Source organism: Anas platyrhynchos, chromosome 3 (genome assembly GCF_047663525.1).
Source record: "Anas platyrhynchos isolate ZD024472 breed Pekin duck chromosome 3, IASCAAS_PekinDuck_T2T, whole genome shotgun sequence".
Classification (NCBI taxonomy): domain Eukaryota; kingdom Metazoa; phylum Chordata; class Aves; order Anseriformes; family Anatidae; genus Anas; species Anas platyrhynchos.
This window is the reverse complement of record NC_092589.1, coordinates 77,288,285-77,312,003: the sequence shown is the minus strand read 5'-3', so window position 1 is coordinate 77,312,003 and position 23,719 is coordinate 77,288,285. Positions and strand designations below refer to the sequence as shown.

Sequence of the window (23,719 nt, the reverse complement as noted above, 5' to 3'; positions counted from 1 at the left end):
TACATACAGTATCTGCACAGCTGTTTTATATAATACAACAATGCTTTCCTCCAGAACAATGATTTTCAACAAGCAGGGATTCTTCTTTTGAAGATTAATTCAAAATAAATAGAAGAGAAAAATAAATGTTGCAGAAATCTAAGCTTACATATCTTCTGGCCTCCTACATTGAGAAATTTTGGTAATACAAATCAGATATAAGATATGCTAAAATCGAAGACTGTATATACACATAATGCAACTTAAACCAGAAAACAAAACAAACAAACAAACAACAAAAAAATCTGGTAAAAAAATATGCACAACTTCCTGAAAGTATGCTTAATTGTTTTTTGACCCATTTTGTTTTCTCCAAAGCACATCTGGCTCTCGGTATGTGTGATTAATAGACTGTGGATCAAATCCAATTCACTCACTCTTAATGGTTGCTTCTAATTGCTCTTTTATTTTTTATTTTTTAAGATGCGCACTCGTTTTCATCATATTACTTCACAATTTTAACTAGATGTCATTGCAAGCTCCAATGCAAAAATGCTTCTGTCTAGATCTGATCTAGTCTATATGCTCTATAAATAAACTAAAGGAACAGTTAAAAAGCCAAAACAAGTTTACCTAAATTATGTTATTTGGGGGACCTGGAAGAGCAAAGTAGATGATAACTGAAACAGTGAGCATGCATAGCTAAACAACTCCATCAAACCGTAATCAAATTAAACAGCATTTGGAAAGCTTTCTCAATAAAAAAAAATAAAATAAAAAATAATATATAAGAACTGCAGTTTTTCTAAATGAAAAACTGAAGCAAGCATCTAAGCGTACCTTGGAATACAAGTATGTTTAACACTGTGTTCAACAGAAGGAAATCTATCAATAGGTATGTGAACAGAATATTTCATGCAACAGGTGAATTTATTAAACTGCACTTACACTAATTATGCCTTCACAGAGACAGAGTCAGATGGAAAACATACTGAAATATGCAAAATGGTCAAATAAAGCATTAAGGAACATATTTTTTTCTAATTGCCTCAGGTTGAAAACTTCAATTTCATAACAAAATCACAGTTTAAAGACAGCCTACATAAGTATTGTTTTACAATATAAATAAATTCACGTGAATCCTCAGGGAGCAAAAGAAACATGATCACATAAGAGGAATATACTGAAGGAAAAATATCAAGTAATCCCAGAAGAAAGCATGTAAGTCTATTCTTAAGTTAACTAAGTTTTGTTCTGAATTTTGTTTCAGGAAAGGCAACCACCAAATGTGTTCTGTGATCACCTGCATCTTTAAAATAATGGCCAGCCACTTAAAAACAATAAATATACATATATATATATATATATATATAATGCATATATATATAACATATATACACTGACCCCAGAAAATTTACTCTATTTCCTATAAAGAAATCAAAATATAATTTCTAACAGAATTTCAGTCCCTAAACTGTATCAAATCTGAGATGAATATAATTATCATGAGATACAAAGTATAACTGATCATCAACAAACAGTCTTCGTTGTGAGAGAATAACACACACACACACACACACAAAAAAAACAAAACCAAACAACAACAACAAAAAACACAACAAACAAACATAAATACTTCCCAACTTTTCAAACATTATTCCTCCTAAAACTAAAACTCCTTGTATTTCCTGACAAATGGATTCCTAACAATACAGTTTCTTTATATGCTATTTTCTAGTCAGCATAAGATTTCCATGTAACGTTACTTAAATTGCATGTGACCAGAACTGTTTGCCGGTATAGTTTGGTGCAAAAGAAAGAAAAGGTGCCTGAAAAATATGATTATTGTCTAAAATCTCACTGTGAACATATTGCACAAGATAACACATTGCAGCCAAGAACAAAATTGGCAAATCTTGGAAACAGAATAAAAGAGCTAAGGGTCATTAGTAAATTAAGCTGCCTTTAAAAAAAAAAAAAAAAAAAAAAAAGCCTGAAACAATCTCTGGGGATTGAAAGCAGATGAGAACAGTCAAAGCAGAGCCAACCAAGCTCTTCAAGGGAGTACCAAGTAGGGACTGGGGCAGAGAACACCTACGCTGACTTCAATTTTACCTTGTAATTACTTCTCACTGAGGTCTTTCCAAGTGATCAGATATTGCCAGTCTTTGTACCTGTTAAATCACTGAAGAAAACATGAAGAAAAGGGAACTTTTTGGTCCCAATAAATCTTACATATTTCTAATATACATGTATACCTGAGCTTCATTACAGACTATGAAAGCAAATATTGGTAAAAATCAAAAGTAGGTAGCTGGCTGTGTTGCTGCAGAAAGAGTCCTGCTTCTCAAACTTGTGAATAAGAAAACAATCATATTGGATTATTATTAATTTTCTTCTTGCTAAACAGACTTGAAGTTTTCTTTAGAATGTTTCTTTACTATACTATTAGCTTATCTACTCAATACCTATATATAATTCATATAACAACGATTTCCAGTTGAAATCATATTACTTTGTGAAGTTATCAATTAACAACTACTGTGAAAATTCTCAATAACCTTTTTCATTTTGACCTGGATTACATGTTAAACCATTCTAGCAGCTAACTGAAGGAGATTTTCACAGTTAAAGGATAAAAGAATATGAGGCTTTTCTCTTTGTCAATGCACCAGAATAAGGTTATAACTTCAAGAGAGACAAAAAGATCAGAAATTAACATATGAGAGATACCTAAGAATGAACAGAAAAAAGGTTAAATATAATATACTTTAATACCTTCACTTATATCAAAGTAAGTACTTTTATACTAAGATCACCATTTATGCCAGAAAACACATTGAGAAATATAGAAACCTCTGTATCTGCAGAATCACAAAATAACTTGCTATAGCTACTCATTATATTGAGCCTGACATCCAGGAACATCTGCTGGCTTAACACTGTTCCCATATCCCAAAAGAAGAAGTTTCAGTGTATTTAATCAAATTTACATTTTGTGTGATTTAATCAAATACATTGAAACAAATCTCAGTATATAAACCAAGTGAACAATTAAAAACATTATTTTAAACAATGTGACTTTGAATTTCAGTTTCTGTATTTACAAGCACAAATAAATAATACATTTTCAAAATGTCTTAAAATACCTTAAAATTTGTATTGACTGAATGCAAATACTGCACTACATTGGGGAGGGCTGTGGAAGATTTAATTTAAGGAAAGCAGCTTAATCAGAACATAAATATGACAACAGTTTCAAATGATCTTACTAAGCACATTTAGTATTTAATAGAAAATTTTGTCAACAATGAAAGGGGATGCTACAGGCAACACATTATCCTACAGTTTATCAGAGCATTGCCATGGAAGATTAATAAGAAAAGGAATTAATTCTTACACTTACAGTGATGAAATCCATTACCGATCTTAACCTGAAAAGCTCCACAATTGCTAAAAAGTTGCATACAAAAGCATGAAACATCTTTTCATAGTTCCCTGAACAAAAACATCAGCACCTCTGTCAGACATGTTTACAACCTCAAAGATCATTCTAGAAAAAGATCTGCTATCCCATTTGGCTTCCAGGACTCTATTACAAACGTAGCATAGCTTTTGGAAATAGAACAAATATTCATGAGACAGCTTTCCAGCTATAAACAAGATAAAACTAATCATTGTTGCATATCAAATTGATGCTCATGATGAATAAAACAGAATATATCATCAAGTCAATAGATATTGGGGAAAAAATGTCCATTTTATTTCTCACAGAGTAACAACAGACTTGTGTTACCTCAGTGTTGTAACCGTCAGAGCTTGAGAGACAAACCAACAAACCTGAAACCCTTGGATTAGAGAACTAAAAATTAGACTGACTTTCAGAGAGACTGAGCATCCATATTTGATAACAGAATGCAGTCTATATCACATATTTTATGCTTTCTGATTCATAACAAAAACACTGGAAAATTTCAGTAGATTGTATACACTATGTAGAAGTTTCCCATTCAATGAGGCAAGGGTTCTGTATTAGAAAAAAATAAAAGTATTAAACTAAAGTAACTCTTAATAACCTTAGTGCTATGCCCATCTTGCTATAAATTCTTGGAAAAAATCAATTGAATTTCAAATGTTTGTTTTCTTGCTTTGATAGACCAGCCAGACATTTCTACCTAAACTAAGTAGTATATATAATTGATAAAGTTATATATAACTGAGAAGAGGGAATTTTCCAATGCCTTAAATGTTAAACTGAATAAAGATGTCTCCTCAGAAAGCACAATACAGACTCAGAGAAGGAATCTGGTGGTCTTATGCAAGATGGTGGTAGACTTGACAACTTGACAATCATTAGGGATCTATCTTTTTTTTTTTTTTTTTTTTTTTTTTCCCAAAGACCATAGACCATGCACAAATAACTTACAAAGTCTGATGAACAGAATGACTAGCATCAATCATGATTACTATACCATCACTATTTGACTTTTTGGCTACGATACTGCTCTAATAGCTGAGACAGTTCTCCTCATTCTTACTTCCCACTTCTGAATCTTACCACTTGTTAATGTTTAAAAAATAAAGGTCCTTTTTACCGTATACTTTATGTATTTTTAGAATGTCTAATTCTGAAAGCGCCACTTAATTTTGAACTCGATTCATCAAAAAATACAAACTGTTGTTTTAAACTGATGAAAAAATATACTCTGGAACAGAATAATGAAACATACCAGAATAAAGAGTGTATCTTTCCTCTGAAAAGGAAGAAAACACCTGTACTTTGAAAGTAAATAAATAATATTTTGTTCATGCAGCATTTTCCATTCATATATATTAGATTTCAATTTAGATAATGGTTTTCTCAGAAATTTACAGGTAAAGGTTCACATATCAGTTCGGAACAGAAGTGTGGTTCTGAAGCACAAAATATATTAATACTGTGGGCACTGCCCTCTAACACCGACAGTATTACTCTACAGAGCAAAGGAAAAGATCATTAGTATCTAGCTGCAGATTGTCCTGATCATTCAACACACCTACAAATTTTATTTTATTTTTTTTTACTTTTTTTTTTTTAAAGTAACATTACTCCAAATTAATTGAAAATAACATGCTTTAAGAAAGGCTTGCCCACTTTCATTCAAAGAAAACTTTTTCTAACTACTATAAAATAATAGAATTATGCCCCACATTCAGTGAGACATGATATTCAAAACAAAAATGCAGGGGTAAAGAATATCTTTTTCTCTTTAAGCTGGTCTCTCCAAAACCTAAATATCCGTCTAAATCCCACTTAACACAGCTCAGGATTCATTAGAAGAGTAGGAACACTCTATATAGAACACATTTTTCTTCAATCTGTCAATTGTTAGGACCATATCATTTCATGAACTTTAACTCTGACCTTTAAGCAGAACTACTGAATAAAATATTCTGTGAAAGATATATAAAGAGCTTCATATCACTCTCTGAGAGATAATTAGCAAATATTTTCCAAAAGTAAAAAAAATAGTAATTATAAAATAAATAGAGAACTTCAGTATGTTTGACATTTAATATAGCCTAATGTATTTGAATACAGCTCCTCATTTTATTTTTACAGTTTTTTATGACATATCAAATATTAGATATGTTATTAATAAAACAAAAATAAAATGAGGATTTGCTCTGAAATAATTAAATGTCAAACAAATGATTACACATCAAATATTTGATGAATGTTCTCTTAAAAAATTCATTTCTAATCACTTAAAAACATTTGACTGATAATTAAGAGGATTAGTAGAATTGCTTTCATATTTTAAAGGCCAGCAAAGAATACAATGCTTTTAACTGTTCTATTTTTCAGTTCTTCCTGTGTGTTCAAGTAGTCTCCACTTACACTTAGTGTCTAGACTAGAACATGCATGATTTGGGCATTATTTATTCTTTTAAGTCATACACTGGATTTCAGTATGTTTCTAAACATATTCTACTAGAGTGCACACTGTATACAGAGTACAAAATAAGGTTTGTATTACATTATCAAGATTATTCTCTGCCACATATTGCTAAACTTCATGTTGAATGAAACAGCAAGACTGAATGGCCTTCAGTCTAATAATTTTGGGATCTGTGCCAATAAACATCACTTTATACAAGATAGCTCTTGTCAGACAAACATGATATTGTCATCATGAGGCTTAAATTATTCACTGCATCACACAGAAGTGATATAACGCATTTAGACTTCTGTCAGAAATTTCATTTATATGGTATGGCACTAGGAATTTAGTACAATATGAAATGAATTTCACTTATTAAGGAGATTATGATTAGGCAATGATGATCAAAGAATTAATTGCATCTATAAACTCTGACTTGATGAATGTCTAATGAGTTTCTTCAGAGATCTGATATGACCCATGAATATTTCATATTTGTACTCTTGATCAAAAATTTTAAATGTGATCATGCTGATTAAAAGTACTGTTTGGAAATAAGAAGCACTGTGAAGGAATGGTAAATGCTTACAAGGACAGGTCAGTTCTAGTGTTATTTGGCTCACCTAAAGGTTGAGCTTTAAGATACCTGGGAACAAAAAACCTATGTTATGTTTTGAGAATGAATTTTAAAAAGATCCCCGAAAAGCTAGGCTCTTAAACGACGTGTTCTATCACTCTACACCTCAATTTATTGTGTAAGATGTATTTGATTTATCATATAATGCTTAAGAAAAGCTATGCCAGGTCAGATCAGAAGTTTGTGTAGTGCAGTTTTCTCCCAACAGCAGCCAACAGCAAATACTTAAGGAAGAGCATGTATCCATGGTCTTCACAGTACATTCTTCTGGACACCAGAAATTTGCCACTAAGAGACTTACTGCATAGCCTGACCTACTCCTAACAACAATTTGCTATCATTTAAATAAGTAAGAACCTTTAAATGAAAATTTTGAAATAACAATGAGAACCAGAATGAGATCCTAGGTTCAGAGCAGTAGGTAGAACAATTCAGACATGAAGAGTGACGCACGTCGAGACTATATGAACATTAGAAACAGTTGCTGAAGCTCAAACACAAATTTCAGTTCTATGTGAACACAAATTGTTCAATACTCTACATAGAATCATAGAATATCCCAAGTTGGAAGGGACCCACAAGGATCATCGAGTCCAACTTCTGATACCACACAGGTCTACCCAAAAATTCAGACCATATGACTAAAAGCATGGTCCAAACTCTTCTTAAACTCTGACAGGCTTGGTGTCATGACAGACTCCCCTGGGGAGCCTGTTCCAGTGCGCGACCACCCTTTCAGTGAAAAACATTTTCCTGATATCCAACATGAACCCCCCCATCGCAGCTAGAAAATATTCCCTCGGGTCCTATCACTGGTCACTAAACATGCATAGGATTGCAGAATCATCTAGGTTGTAAAAGCCCTTCAAGATCACCTAGTCCAGCCATCAACTAAGTCCTATCACTAAATAATGCCCCTTAGTGTCACGTCCACATGTCTCTTACATATCCCTAGGGACAGGGACTCCACCACTTCCCTGGGCAGCCCATTCCAATGCTTGATCATTCTCTCTGTGAACAAATTCCTCCTAATGTCCAATCTAAACCTCCTGTGGACCTACCTGAGACCTTTTCCTTGTGTCCAATCATTTGTCACCTTAAAAATGAGACTGATGCCCTCCTCACTGCAATCTCCCAATAGCTGATATTTCTTGATCATAAAAACTAAGAATCCATAGCTTCTGGCTATATTATAGTATGTGAAACACTACTGTAATCATGCAGAAAGTAGTCAGAAGGATCAAAGATTCCCATGAATTACAAAAGAATTCACTTGTTTTTAATTACAATTAAGGCCATTTTCGTTCAACTCCCAAACCAGAAAACTTCTGTAAGTATCTTCTGAAGTTAAGTCAGCTTTGCTTTAGCAAGGATCAACATTTTGAACTACAGTCCTCAAACAATTCCAAATTTGATTTAGAACTAATGCTTGAATTCATAACAAATGTATGTGTACTGGAATGGAGATCTAGGGGGAGGAGAAGAGAGAACAGAGAAATTTACTATCTCAATTCCCCTAGATTTCAGTGAGATGGATAAATACCCTTAAAAAAAAGTTAGATCAGATACGCAGACAATCAGCCTATAAGGCCACCTTAACTAACAGTCTTAATTTATACTATAAATGCTACCTTAAATTATTGTCCAGGCATAGGTAGCAAAAACTAGTATTCTAAATAGGCTTAGAATTTCACTTTACTGTGTGCTGTTTCTCTGATTCCCAACAAGATAAGAACATGTTTTCTAATTCATTTAATCTCATGGTTGAAAAGAGTAACTGAATACATAGTAGGTTTCACTAAAATACAGAGTGGATTGGGCAAATACTTCTATACATCACATAGCATGCACTGCTGACTTAGGAGTATGCAATCCTAACTTCATCAGTAGTAGTTTTGAGTTCCTAACTCAATACTGGTATTTTCAGTGGCTTAAACTTTTTTTCCACATATTAGCACTGAAAAATTAACATTAGGATTTTCAGATTTTGTTCTAAGAAATATAATGAGAAAAAGTTCAGCACTAATTTTCAGTGTTGCAGTAGAAATATGGGATTTTCCAGGTTCAGGTTTAATGTTATTTTAAAAATGCAGCAGTTACTAACATCCACTAGAAAAAGAGGGGCTTTTTAATATGCTATTTTATGAAATATAAGGACATCAATTTATAATTTAGTATAGTTCCATAAATATTTATTACACCTTTCAGAACCATCTTGACAAATAACATACTTGATTATGATTATGACTTCTTCTCTAATTTATAATTTTCTCTACATTCATAAAATTTGAGTTTACCAACTGTAATGTCCCTGCTCCATTCAGAATTAATACATCTGAGTGAATCCCTTTCCATAATTTCCAGAGGTATAAAATAAGGTAGTGTAATTGTTGCATCCAAGAAAGACACAGAATGTAACTCCCTTCTCCCCACACTCAATTCCTAATTCACTAGGGCCAAAAATACTTGGAGTTTATCAACATATTTACCAGTGAGAGAAAACATCTTATCCATACATTAAACTTTCTATAATGAAAAGGTATTTACTCTGTGTTCTGCTATTTAGCTGAGGAGAGAGGAAGAACATTATTTTTCAAGGAACATTAACAAGACACTGGTAATGCCAATCATTACCTCAAATTATATATCCTCAAATGTAAAAGTCACATATAACAATTAATTAAGAATTCGTTTTGGAAACTTCTCAGCAGAAATACAGGCATATTGCTTGAGTAGATGAAAAGTTACTATATTACAAAAAAATTTGAAAGGTCAACTAACACAATTCACACAAGGACAGAACAGTTAGAATGCATAAAAATGTACACAGTCATCTGGCAAGTACTTGGCTACTGCTCAAAATACAAATAATTTATGATCCATATACATATTTCTTACACAAAACCTGATTAAGGGGGCTAATCCTTTGTGAGATTCAAATGGCTTTCTCACTTTTGACTCTCAGAACAATTACTTTTTGATTGCTTGCCAGTAGGTGATTTATGAGGAAAGTCTGATGGTTTTAGAAAGGTTGTAAATTTACTGGTGACGTCAGATTAATACTTTAAGACAGGTTTCTGTTGTAAAGAGTGGACAGCAGGAAATGCTTAGAGAAAGAGTGCAAAATGAAGGACGTGTGCTCTCCCAGAAAGTGGAAATTATTGACTTAGGGACTTTCTGAGCTGCAGATTGCATAAAAACTATAGTGATCAATGATCACCAAATCATTCTCCTCTAATTTGTCCAATTCTTTCTGATAAATAATACCACTCTCCAATGCTGTGATGGATTTAAATCAAACAATGTCAGTGAACTCTCAACTAGGAATGTTACTGATTTAACAATTAATATCAATTACAAAACCCCGTCTACCTCACATGTCAGGCATTTAGTTAGATTCAGTGCAGTGCTGCAGGGTTTCAAGCACATCCCAAGTAGCTTTGAGTTTTGGAAAGCTGTTTGGGGTCTATCTACACCATTTAGTTCTACATGTATAACTCTTCCAAAGAAAAGGCAAAGATATAGAGAAATTGCATCAGGGGACTCTTGGATTGAAAAGATTTTGTATCTTCTTTTCAGACGCAAAGTCCAGAAGAAAAAGCATGCTCTGTTAAACTTTATCCATATTTATCTCTAAGTACAAGTTGCATGAAACACAACCTATTATTGGTATGTTTAAAAAACTATAAGTAACGGCACTGGTTTCTTTTCCTTTATCTCTGCCATTACTCTTTCCTTTCTACCTCTATTAATTTAGCAATCCACACTTCTTTTCACAGCAAAATATGTTTTCCCGGAAGCTCAAAAATGCTTTACCTATTCTCATATTAGACAGTATCATAAAGGCAAAGTCTAGATTTGTAAAGATTACCAACATAAATTATCCACTTACCTGTTTTTCAGCTTGTCCGTAATCTGATCCCTGGGGTGACAAAAAGTGACAAATATGACCATTGTTTTTTGCTTTTTCTCGAAGACCCATAGCAGTTCGTACCGTGGCATTTCTGGCATGAACAAACACCATCACCTTAATATAGAAAGAAAGAAGGCTAATGAGAAATAATTGAAGTCTGATATAATGAAAACAATTTAATAACAAAATATTCCCTATAAGAACAAATTAAATGAGCAAATGCATGGCATACTGATGAAAGCAAATGTCTTTTTAGAAAAATTAATGGGTGATCCTGGAGGGTCATCCTGAAAATATTACATATATTACATTTAATGCTTTCAGAGAGCTTTTGAGAAGGTTCGCGTTTTTAATTCTTTAGTCTTTAGAAGCTTATCATAATTGTTGGAAATACTTTTTCAAAAACTAGAGACATTACCACTGAGACAAAAAAAATTGTGTTATTTGACACATCTTAAATGATATAGTGATGATAGTGAAGTGATAAGTTGGTTGATGGTATGATTTGACTGTGCAATACACGTGAAACAAAAAAAAAAAAAAGAAAAACGGACTATAAAGAGATGAATGAAATTAAGTACCAACAAATGCAATACACATATGGGAATAAAAATATTGAACTAGCAGACATTATTATGGGCTTTAAACCACATACTATCACTCATAAAGATGCCTTAGAAACACTGTGGACATTTCCCTCAAAGTATCAGCTAAGGATAAAGTAAAGATTATCAAAATCTTTGAAATTGATAGAAGGAGAATTAACAACAAAACAGAAAGCATCTTTGAAATTATTTGTACCTATGTAAAAGAATCACAGAATTGTAAGGTTTGGAAGGGACCTCAAGAGATCATTAGGTCCAACCCCCCTGTCAAAGCAGTATGTAGGCTTTGAAAACAACTGGATATCATTCAGTATCATAACCCCCCAGACATTTATTACCGTTATTATTACCATCACATATAGTCTAAACCTAGAGTTTGCAGTGAGATGTTAATAGCTATACCTTTAGAAATATATATGAAGCCATTTAAATATAAATTATTTAAAATAAAGTATAAAATTAAGATTCACTCAAAGGCACATTTAAGATAAACCATAGCTTCCCCTGATAGGAAGAAGGTTTTTTCTCTTCGCTAAACAAGGAATCAAACATTCATTGTCCAGTCAAGCATAGAAAACATCTGAGCCAACAAATCAACATTTAGACATACAAGTGAAACAATGTCTGAATAAATAATAAGAATGGCCAGAAAATTCATTAAGCAGGGACAGGATACATTAAGGCAAGAAAATATGAAAGAAACTGTAGGAAGAAGGGTTAAGTCATTCCAAACAAACCAGAAGACTTCAAAAGGGAGACTGGCTGTAAGACCAACACACACTGCCCAAGAAGTATGTGTGTCTAATCTGCTGCATAATGACTGAATTCCTGTGAACAATCATGAATAATCATCAAAAAGATATGACTGAATGTTTTAAGCGAAGTAAACAAAGAGTGTTTTTTCTTCTACTTGTTCACTTACGCCTTATAGGAATGTAATTAATCTGTGCTAATCGATGATAGAGAATATCCATCATTAATGACTAAAGGCCACTTAATTACAGTGCAATAACAGCTCGGAATGTCTGTTAGCCAAATACTACTGGGAAAGGTACACTAAGGAAAATGCTCAATATTTTCCCCCTGAGAATTTTGTGTTGCCTACTGTTTGCATAAATTGACAACACATGCTTGGTCAGACAGCTCTTAGGTTTGCTAAAGTATGACAATATTAAAACTCACATCCTTAAAACTCATGTATGGTAAAGTTTGAAGGATGGGCTCGTAAGTAAGTAACAAATGTTTTGCAACTTCATCTATGTTTAATCAATGTAACAATGAAGATACAGTTCTATTTTAAGGTAGTTTCAGTTGCATTTCAAGAAAGGTATATCAAATTCCAGAGAACTGTGCTTTTAATTTTGGTATTTTGGCAGCACTATCCTTGTGTCAGCCTGTGGTATGTTATTAAATTATTTTTAAATGAAACACTATTAGCAAATCAGTGAGCTATATTTAAGGCATAATTAAGCAAGTTATTAACCTTGCTCTTAACTTAGAAAGTAATAATTTAATTAGAAATGTAGAACTTGCATACATTTTTATATCGAAGTGCCCATAAATAGATGTAAATTTATATAAACTATAAATCTATGATTAGAAAAATAAGCAGAATGAATGCAGGTGACAATATAGAGAACAGAAAAAAAAGAGAAATAATGCTGCATAACTATTTGGCTTCCTGGGAGCAATTACTCAATACCTTTTTTTGAGCTTATTTGATATAACTTTCCATTACCATTTTAGCAACATTGTGACTTATATAATTATTGGCTTTCATCTAAGTAAAAATATTCTCAGATACACGTCATGGTTAGTAACACAATTTTCTCTAACTTAAAAGGAATGCATTGGCAAAAATTTTTTTGAATTTCTTCAAAAAGAGGCTACAACATAACAGAGTATAGTGCATGTCCCCTAATGTCAACATTAATTAAGGATTAGTTTTCTATTTATTTTTTTGTAAATTCTTTTTGTAGAAAGCCTAAAAATACACAAATATTCAGAATAGAAAATTCCTTTTATTACTGGATACATCATGCCATCGTCTTCAGTGAATTCTCACTTAAAAAACTGTCAACAGGTTTCACTGGAAAAAAAAATAAAATTTTTTCATGCCAAAAATCAAATTGATTTGGTATCTTACTAATATGTTTCTTTAAAAATGAAGTCATATTAGCATTTGACTCTTTGCTGAAAAGACAAAAGAAAATTAATTTTGTAAAACAGCTAAATTCTGACAGTCAAGAAACAATAAATATAGTATCAGGTATTGAGGTGAAAGAGAACTGGTCTTTTTTATGCAGGTAATTCTGAAACTTCTGAATTAGGAAGTGTACATTTGACATATTGATTCTTTAAAAGCAAAAAATCAAAGAAAAACGTGACAACAACTCACATATGAACTAAGAGGTTTTATGATTTAACCACAAAATAGATTTGTCAATTGGTTTTACAAAGCATTTTAATCTTTTAGATTCTATTTTATTTCAGTCTTGCATTAATTTTGAAAACACCAACTCTATCTTAAATCTAAAATAGCAATTTTGTGAATGGTGTTTATATAGCATTAATATTAGTTACATTCAAACTTATTAAAGCATTTCTGCATGTGTTGACATAATACTTATAAATATCTTATTGGTTCTCCTGTACATTTTAAAATTCATAATCAAAAACCAAATGAATTGTGGTCTGACTGATTTTCTAGGGTGGGTGGGAGTTACGTGTCTAGAAGGACAAAGCTCAAAGAAAAGCTGCAAGTACGCATGATTTTGAAGTTTGAAAGGAGCTAATAAAACCAGTCAAAAATAGCAAGCAGATCTGAACACAAGTTTGCATTTACATCCAACATCTTAACTGACCAAGGTATAACTCCTTTATGGTTTGTTTAAACAAGATACAGAGAAATAGTGTGATGTAAAAACAAATTAAACAAGCTACCATACAGAAAGCATTTTAGATGTAATACTTTGGTGTCTAGAACTATTTTTTAAAATGAGCAAAAAAAGAGTACTGGAAAATGAAATGAGGTAAAACTGTAAGTCACTACAGTTACACAAAGTAGAGCACAGAATACTAATTCCAGAGAATTAGAAAAGAGGCCCTTAGTTCTGATCATAATCAAGCAGAGCCTTTAGGAACCGTCATTACAATGTCCTCATCCTGTTTAGGCAATAATAAAGAACAGCAAAAAACAATATGGAAATATTATTCCAAAGACTGAGAAGAAGTATTTTTTGTTTTGTTTTATTACTTTTTAGGCTTCTCCCCTGCCCTTACTTCTATCTCATCTTAAGATCTGATGTGATCCTGTTCCTTTCTCAAGATGAAATGGTGCTAACAGTACTCTGGTGGACAAAGTAGTAACATTCATGTCTAATTTTCTATTAGCCAGAAACATTAGAAAGTCAACTTACTCTGAACTTCCATAGGAAAATAAAATTTAATAGTTGACACTTCGCTATAGAGTATTATGCAAACAGACAAACGTAGATATACTTCATATCTGAATCTTGGCTGCTGAACATTTCTAAAATTACTACATAGCATTACTTTAGCAAAACCTTTCAGTTAACAAACTTTAAAGCACATAATTCAAATAATAATTGGTTTGTTTCAGAAGAATCTGAATCCTTTTTGTGTGTGTCTAGTGCCTTGATTTTCTTTGAAATAGCAGAGGATTAATCTAAAAAAGTGACAAAAGATATAACGTAGCACAATGGAAGATTTATCAATGTAAAAGTCATACAGAATTTGGTACAAGTAGTGATCTATTTGAGATGCCAGACAAGATACATACGCACTCAGGAAATGCAGATGTTAAAAGCACAGCTATGAGGGCTACTACCAAAGACCAAAATCCATTAGTAAGTAAGAACATATCAAGTTAAATTGAAATATCCTCAAAACAATTGAGTTACTGGCAGAAATAAAGTTACACATTCCAGGGTAAAACTAAACAGAAAACAAATAATCAAACAAAAAACTGCAATGCTGATAATTACAGCTCACAAGGCTATTACTGTTGTACAATATTCAAAATCCAAGAAAACACCTGTGAAAATGCTTATAAGTAGCATTTCTTTTGTGCTACTGTGAATGTTAATGGTGCTGGAAAAGGAGTTGGAGCCTTTTCCCTAAAGAAAAAAAAAAAAACAACTAAGAAATTCCTTTCTTACCACTGCCCAGCACGTTACGCTAAGAAACAAACCCTGGAACTTTAGGAACTTCGATACTTAGGAGGCATTCAGTTTAGCTCCTTCAAGGACTGGGATAATGTTTCACGTTTTTTCTCCAAGGTCCTATAAGAACTTCATCTTTTATTTCATCTGTTATATTCTACCCATTCAATACAAGAATAATATTAAAAATTTCTTGCTGATATCCAATACTACAAATAAAACCAAAACATAGCCATAAAGAACATCACCAAACTTTTTTATTCCATTTACCTGGAGAACTGAGAGGTTAGTATTTAAACAGCATGTTTCTGCCTTCAGTTAGCAGAGGCTTGGTACAGACTTCAAAAAACTTGTGTTATACTTTCTTAAGCTCCTGCCTAGATGTATTTAAATGGAAACCCCTCCAAGTGCAATTCCATGCTGGGATTTCCACAGGAACTGAAAAGCAAGCGGCATGTTTCTCTGTCAGGGGACTGGAAGATCTTTCAAGTGCATGATTATGAATATTAGTAGACAGGAGTCATACAGGAAAGAAACCCTGGAGTAGTCAACTCTGACTTGAATGAGGTGGCTGGGCTACAATTCAGGCTCTATCGCACCTAAGTGTGATACTTACACAACAAGATGGTGCTAAATTGGGAAGCCAGTCTTAAACAACACAGTCTGCAGTTAACCTCCTTTTGTTGAAACATCATCTGCCACATTTTCTAAGTGGAACAGACAATGCTCAATTAATTTTTATTTATTTATTTATTTTTGAACTTTGTTTTATCTAGCATACTGATCAAACCCTGCTCTGAAGACAGAATTAAGAATTCTGTAATGGGATTTGCTGTAAGGTTAATCATTACAAGAAGTCAGGATTACAGAACATCAAGAAAAAGGCACAAAATATTCTTTCCTCATACGCACATTTTGCAACTGAAACCAAGGTTCGTTGTATTCACTAATTGATTGTGAGTCTTAAGATGTGAGATCATACTGCTTAATATGATAAAGTAGAGCTCCTATTAATTCTGTTGAAGGCATGAGTACCCAATACTCTTAATCATCAGATCAATACTTCCTATGTCATAATTCTCAAAATTTAGAAGCCCTGATTAATACATGCTTCTGAAGATTTTTCTTTCAGCAGCTTCAGCTTGTGTAACATCAAACATATACTGTTAGAATCAGGGACAGAATCTAAATTTTGAGTGAAGTGTTTCTTTGTCCTATATAATAAACCAACTCCTTTTTTCCTATTACTTATTATGGTATCCATCACACCATTTTAACCTTCTAGAACGAAGATGTCATTATACAGAACCATTTCTTTAACTTGCTAAGATTTAACATGTTTTACTAAAAGAGGAACAAAAAGAAAGAACTTATACATAAAAACCCTTGGAATATTCACCAGCCAAAGAACACATCTACTATTCCCTTAACATCTTCTGTATGGTTTCTTCTCACAGAATCACTGTATAACAATGTCTAACATCATCACAATCATTCATTCAGAAAGATGTAAGAACTTGTTATGCAAACAGTAATTATAAAGCAACTGTTGATATAAATTCTGTACTTAGAAACCTTTCTGCAGCTCTTTTAGAAAGACACCCATTTCTCAGATGTGTAGCACTTGTTCTCTTTATGAAATTTACCTCTTTTAAACGAATAATGTACACTGGAATTTGTTGGCTTTTATGTATGTCATGATCATGTATCAACATCTGACTTAATTTTTAATTAAAAATGATTGCACAAATTGCTGAAAATAAAAATTACTTTTCAATGAGAGGTAGACAAACTCCCAGGTCTGATTAAAAAGACTGCTTTATTAGGCGATTAGAGGTGCATAATCAGATAACATTTATTTGTGATCTCTGTAACTTCACTAAATGTTTGTAAAGAACCAGTCCTAGCTAAAAATTGACATATAACACCTCACTGAATGTTTCTTCCCCAAAAAAGTTGGTGAGCATTTACGAAATATACTGTGAGACAGCAACATAGCCTTTAACAGGTTAATTTAGCCTGTCCTAACTGTGTCAGAGAATATTATATTTCAGTGGCAAAATCTCTGTGCATTAAATTATGCAAATATGTTAGGAAAAGTAATTTAGAATAGAAAGAAGCGGTTCCACAGCTACAAGCTGTGTAATTAGATCTGTACTCTGCAGTTCAAAGCTAGCTCTGGTGTATACAGCCCTACTGCTGAAAGCGTCTGCTGCTGCTCTCCCGAAACCAAAGCTTTTAAATGACAAAAATATTACAGAAAGGAAAAGGCAAATGCCTCTAGCTAGGTTACCTCCCCAGAATTTTCTTAAAGCATGAAACAAATCAAGCATTCTTGCTAAAGACTTTGTTTAAAATTCACAACAGGAAGTGCTTGTATTCCCCCAGTGTTGCCTATTTCCAGGCTCTAATCTCCCTGAAACATGTTAGCACATTACCGAAGCACTGAAACGTGTGTTATTCGGAATACCTGGGAGAACTAGTACTTTTGTGCTAACCTGGACGTGTAATTAGACACTTGCAGAACTTGCCATATTTTTATTAGATGAGAATTTTATTAGACAAGAAATAAAAAACACAACGCATGCATAACCAAAGTTTTTAAAATCAGATGACATTTATCATCAGGTACTTGAAATTCAGACACCCTTTCTTCTGCCTTGGACAGTAAAGATGAGTGGGATAACTTTTCCTACTGGAAATTATCTCTTTCATAGTAACATTATCTATGCTAACTCCAAAATGATGCATTCACCTTTTTGGAGGAGCACACCGACTCTTTCAGGTATTTTTCCATCTCGCTATTTCCATCTTGCTACTGGTCACACTAACGCTTGTGTTCAGTATCTCTGTTTTATTAACATGTCTTCTTGAGACAGAAGGCCTAGGATTTGCCACCACTCTGTATCACAGCTTCCAAAGAAATTGAGACAAAGGAATGCAATTTACTGCAATACAGATAGTAATTATGTAGTTTAGAGACAAGTATAACAATGTATATATTATTTTAGCTTCAAGAAATTATTTTGCTTTACCCGTCTAAGCCCTTATACCACATTCTTTTATTTGTATTAAATTCTTAACTGGGTATTACTTCTAATGAAAATGAATACCTAGGGATATTGATTGATAGATCAATGTATCCATACATTTCTCCCTTAAGGTCAGAATGAAGTCTCCTCCAAGGATTTTACAGAACTCAATTCCTAATGAAGTTTCAACACTTCTTCCCAAGGAATGCTGACTGTCCCTACTTACACCAAAAATGTCATCTTTTGTACTTCACTAAACAGAACCATCTCCTGGACTAAGTAACTACGGTTCACTAATGTTTAGCCTAATTCTAAGGAATAATAAAATTGTTTATCATTTGTGCTGTGATTTCTTCCCGACTGCCAAGATACAGCTCAAAATTTTAACACCTAACAGTTAGAGCATGAAAAGTATACTTCATGCAAAATATAAATGAGAACAACACACATGGCTCACTAATAGCTTTTGATCAAAAACACACACTGTAAACCCAGAACGGCTTGACTGCCAATACTAAATGATAGCACGAAGGTGTATAAATGCTATTTCCCTTTTCCCTCACTAACATAACAGCAGCTTATGAAAGATCACTATCCAGAACTACCAACTAAAAGAACAGGAGTAAAGTATATGATATAAGATAAGCCATACTAAAGCTTAAAAAAGTTTAATGTACACATTTTATTTGAATTTTAACATATTTTTGTATTTTACATAGTCTTTTCACATATTAACAAACAACAAGGAAATGGAAAAAGCTCAACAACTTACCAAGGCAACAAGAAAAATTGAATTTATTTTAATTCATTTTAGTACATCACGGATTTAAGAGAAATATTGATTTAATCTTCACATGCATTAAGATTCTCTTTTAGACTACAGAAAATGGAAGGATTACTAAACTGCCTAAAAACCATTCCTAAATGAGACATTCCATATACCCCCTTCCTTTTAGAGAGAAAATATTTTTTTACACAAGCTAAAAGCAGACTGCATTTACTCATCATGCCAAATTAAATAGCGTGTGTTAGAACACAGGAATTTTCATTCCCACTTGAGGGTTCAAAATACATACAAAAATTCATCAGGAACCACCACTAAAAAAAAACACCCTCTATTCAAGGAAAACATTCAGCAAATTCTGCTAAAGAACAAAGACACACAATACCATACAGAATTTTAATGGAAAAGATTAACTAATAACAATGATAAAAAAAATAATCTATAATGCCTCATCAACTAATCAGTACTGTAATGTGATATAATCTACTTTGAACTCCTGATAGATTACCAGTAATTGCTGTCTCTGCTAAGTTTTGATTTAATTATCCACTCAAATTACTTCTGATCATTCCTGCTTGAACAAAAACTAGAATTTTTGAAACAAACTCTATGGAACCTAATAAAAATACTTTCTATCTAGTATAGCTACTCATTTAATTATCTACCTATTTAGATATACCAGTATTTAAGAGTGTTAACTCCTATACAGCTTACAGAGATTTTTACTGCCATAATGTGCAACTGCTCATCTAACCATAACAATTCTACTTTTTAAATTCACTACAACAAAGATGTATGCCTGTTACTTCATTTTTTGTATTTATCTTAATATGGAAATTTATTTTTCACTTAGAATGAAATTACATTGGATATTGAATGAATATTACATCATACACTTAAGTCTCATTTTTGTTATTGCTCTTGCAATTTTATGCTAAAAGCTAAGGTAAAGACATTATATTGGAACTACTTTCTTCATTTGCTTCCTATCTGCCCTCCTTTTGTATAGCCTCATGCATTTTAAATCTGTGCATGTATGCCATCAGGTTCCATAGACGTATGTAATGGTGAGTGAAAGCAAAGTCTTTGCTCCAATCTTTCCTATTTATTTCACGGACCTGGCATTCCTGAAGGTGAATCTTATCAGGAAAGACCAAGGTCAAGAGGGCATTCAGCAGCCTTTTCTATATCCTCTATCACCAGGTCTCCTGCCTCATGTTCAGCAGACAGCCATCACATCATCTTCCCTACCCTTCCTTCTGCTGCTGCAGTACTTATGGAAGTCCTTCCTGTTGCTCTTTACATCCCTTGCCAGATTCACCTTCAAGTGGGATTTGGCTTTCTTAATCCTATTCCTGCATGGTCAGTGTCTTTACATTCCTCATGGGTCTCCTGTCCCCTCCCGTGTGCTTCCTCTTATTATTTGACTTTTTTTTTTTTTTAAAAAAAAAAGTTCCTTAATCATCCATGCAATCATCCATGCTGAAGTTCCTTAATCATCCATGCTGGCCTTACACCACCTTTACTAGATTTCCCACGTGTTGGGATGGATCAATCTTGACCTTGGCAGATACGATCCCTGAAAGTCAACCAGCTCTTCTGGACCTTTGTCTCCAGAACCATCATAGTATTCTTCCAGGCAGATCCCTGAAGAGGCCAAAGTCTGCTTCCCTAAAGCCCCGGGTTATTATTCATCTTTTTGTTTTGTTGCCTCCATCAGAATCCTGAATGCCAACATCTCATGGCTCATGGTCACTGCAACCAAAGCATCTTTTTTTTTTTTTTTTGGTTCTCCAGTACAAGGTTTAACAGAGTGTTAACACTCAACTACTCAATAACCTGTGCTAGAAGTTGTCATCAATACACTCCAGAAACTTCTTGGATTGCTTTTGCCCTGCTGTATTATCCCCCTAGCAGATATCAGGGTAAAGTTCCACAGAAAGACCAGACTGTGAACATGAGGCTTTTTCTAATAGTCTGAAGAAGGCCTTAACTACTTCCTTTTTTTACTGATCAGTAAGTCCTGAGCACACTCTCCCAACAACGTTTGTCTACACATAAGCTCTGAGCTGGCTCATCATCCTCAGGCAGAGCTCCAGGTATCCCTGCTGTGCTTTCATGTACAAGCAAACTCCTTGCCATCCTAGCCTGACCTTTTCAAAGAGCCTGTTTCCACCCACTGCAGCACTCAGTTGTGTGAGCTCTGTGATCTCAATGAGATCTGAGCTCAGCAACTGGATGCAGACCCCTAATTTCTCCTAATTTTGTTCAATATGCTGCATGTACAATTGAACAGGCAATTCAGAGAGGCATTGAGCTGTGCTGATGTAAAGCATGACATTGTGTTTTCTGCCACATTATGAAAATGAAAGGCTTAGGGGATTGGTGTCACTTCCATTCAAAGCTATGGATAAAACAGTTCTGGACCTGTAAGTTTTACATTAAGCCTCTAGCATTAAAATGAGTGAGTATGATAATAAAAAACCTTTACACTGAAGAACAACCAGTGTGTATGGATGGAAGGATGCTTCTGCATAAAAAGCATTTGCCCACATGAAACTTCACGATTCCTCCTTTAGAGCTATTCAACAGTAAGACATTTTTCACTAATGTATGCTGATTGGTTTGTCTGATTTAATTTATATTAGAAAGTTTTAAAATACTATTAGAATAAATTACCTTAAAAATTGTAAACACTTGTGTTTATGATAGTGTTTTATTATATTTTGAACTACATTGAACAGCCTATAAAATAAATGCATAGTTATGGAATCAATGCTTAACTACAGATTCTGGCATCCTTTTCAGAACAAGACAATGGGCTCTTATCTTCAATTTGTAGCTTTAGCCAAATACATTTAAATGGTAGGTAAATTAATATCTAGTTTGAATTAAGATTATTTCCATTTATTTATTTTAACTTTATTAGATTTATATAGTGGTTGATTATTCCCCAAAACAAAACAAAAGCACAATTAAAAACACTCAGAGGCAATTAAAGGGAGAAGAGGGTGAAAGAAGATAACATTCATTGCCTTAATATACTAAGACTAAAAATGTCTAAAACAGAAACAGATCTTTCAAAAATTTATTATGTGTTATTTCTGCAAAACAGCATGAAGACTTATCCTTACAAAATGCAGTGCAAAAATGAAAAGAATGAAAATTGATGTAGAAGGCAAATTATTCACTAAGACAAACAAACAATACTTTACTGACTCCTACAGGTAGTAGAAATTATTCTGAATTTTAATTGACAGGATGGAAATAGAAATAGCAATATCTATTCTTGTAGAGAAAATTAAGCAAGAATAGCTAGTCTATTACTATGCAAATATATGTCATTAGGCAGCTAACAATTGCATTCTTACGGATGCCAATGGACTTGAATGACAATTGTTATTCAAAATCATAAGCAGCTTTTCACTGCATCTTTTTTTAGCGAAACAAGATCATGCAAGAATTTGTTTCAAGCATTTCCTTTTGTCCTGGCCTGACATTAACTATTCTGACTTCATATAACACACTTTTTTTTTGGTTATCATAAATTCAATTTTTGACAAATCATAGATAAATCATGAATACTACTCTATAATAGAGTTGTAAAGTTTATTCTCTTATGTTTCCAAAACTGTATTTACTTAAATATATACTCTCCTTAGGTACAAGAATAACCCAGAAGCCAGTGGTAATATGCAAATTATGCTCATGAAAGGAACATAAAAGATACTAAAATCTATTCTCTTGTTCTATATCTTTTCAGTAACCATAAAGGATGTTATCAGTACCAAAGAACTACATATGTGAGAACTCTTCTATCCTGGAAAGTGAATACAAGGTGAAAGGAATTTCCTGATGCATCTTACCATCTTAATAAAGAGTTTTTATTTCTCATCCTCGTAGATTCCTCCAAATAACTTAATTTCTATATCTATATCACCATATAGTTCAAATGAAAACACTAATGAAATCACTATGGGATTCTTTGGTAACATCTACTAAAAAGCCTGTGAGTCATCAGTGGACAGTAGTTGTGTTGTTACATTTTGAATAATTTACAAAAATTTTGGTGATAATCAGGAAGGTTGTTAGTTGATAGTATCTATTAGATTAAACACAGGATTTTTTTTTTAATGGCTACAAAAGCAAGAATTTTTCAAAAGCTTCAGACCACTGACATTTCTTCTGGAAGAAATCATTTATCCTTGTCATTAAATTCTTACTGAAGACAAACACAAAGCTAACGGGCATCCACAGACTTAACTTCCCACAAACTGATAGACCATTAATAGTCTGCAGCTCTGTGTTTGAAAACCAGCTTTTAACTTAGAGCTAGTAAAACTCACAACATTAGGCTGCGAGAGTGATGTAGCTGCCTTTACCACATCTGTAAGTGGATGAACACATCTATTAGACGTATTGTATAAATATAACTAAATATATTCATAATATATAATTATAGTATAAAATAATATAAAAATATAAATACATACTAAAATAAATATAAATAGTATGCTAACTATACACCTGTAACTTAATTTTCAAATCTCCCACAAAAAAAAAGCTCACTCAAATGGCCTATTACAGAGTAATAAAATTTATTATTATTTATTATTTCCCTCAGACTATGAGAAGTTAATTGTTTGGAATTAAATTTGATA

At 33.0% G+C, this 23,719-nt stretch overlaps 1 protein-coding gene across 4 annotated transcripts in view; it reads right to left on the bottom strand.

Annotated features, from left to right (window-relative positions):
- The window catches only part of ASCC3 (activating signal cointegrator 1 complex subunit 3), a 274,883-nt gene that overhangs the window by 123,496 nt on the left and 127,668 nt on the right, over positions 1–23,719 (bottom strand). For all 4 annotated transcript variants that reach the window (XM_038176559.1, XM_038176561.1, XM_072036159.1 and 1 more), the window contains exon 14: positions 10,433–10,567. In XM_038176559.1, the coding sequence (XP_038032487.1) occupies positions 10,433–10,567 (135 nt within the window). The remainder of the gene's footprint in view (positions 1–10,432; positions 10,568–23,719) is intronic.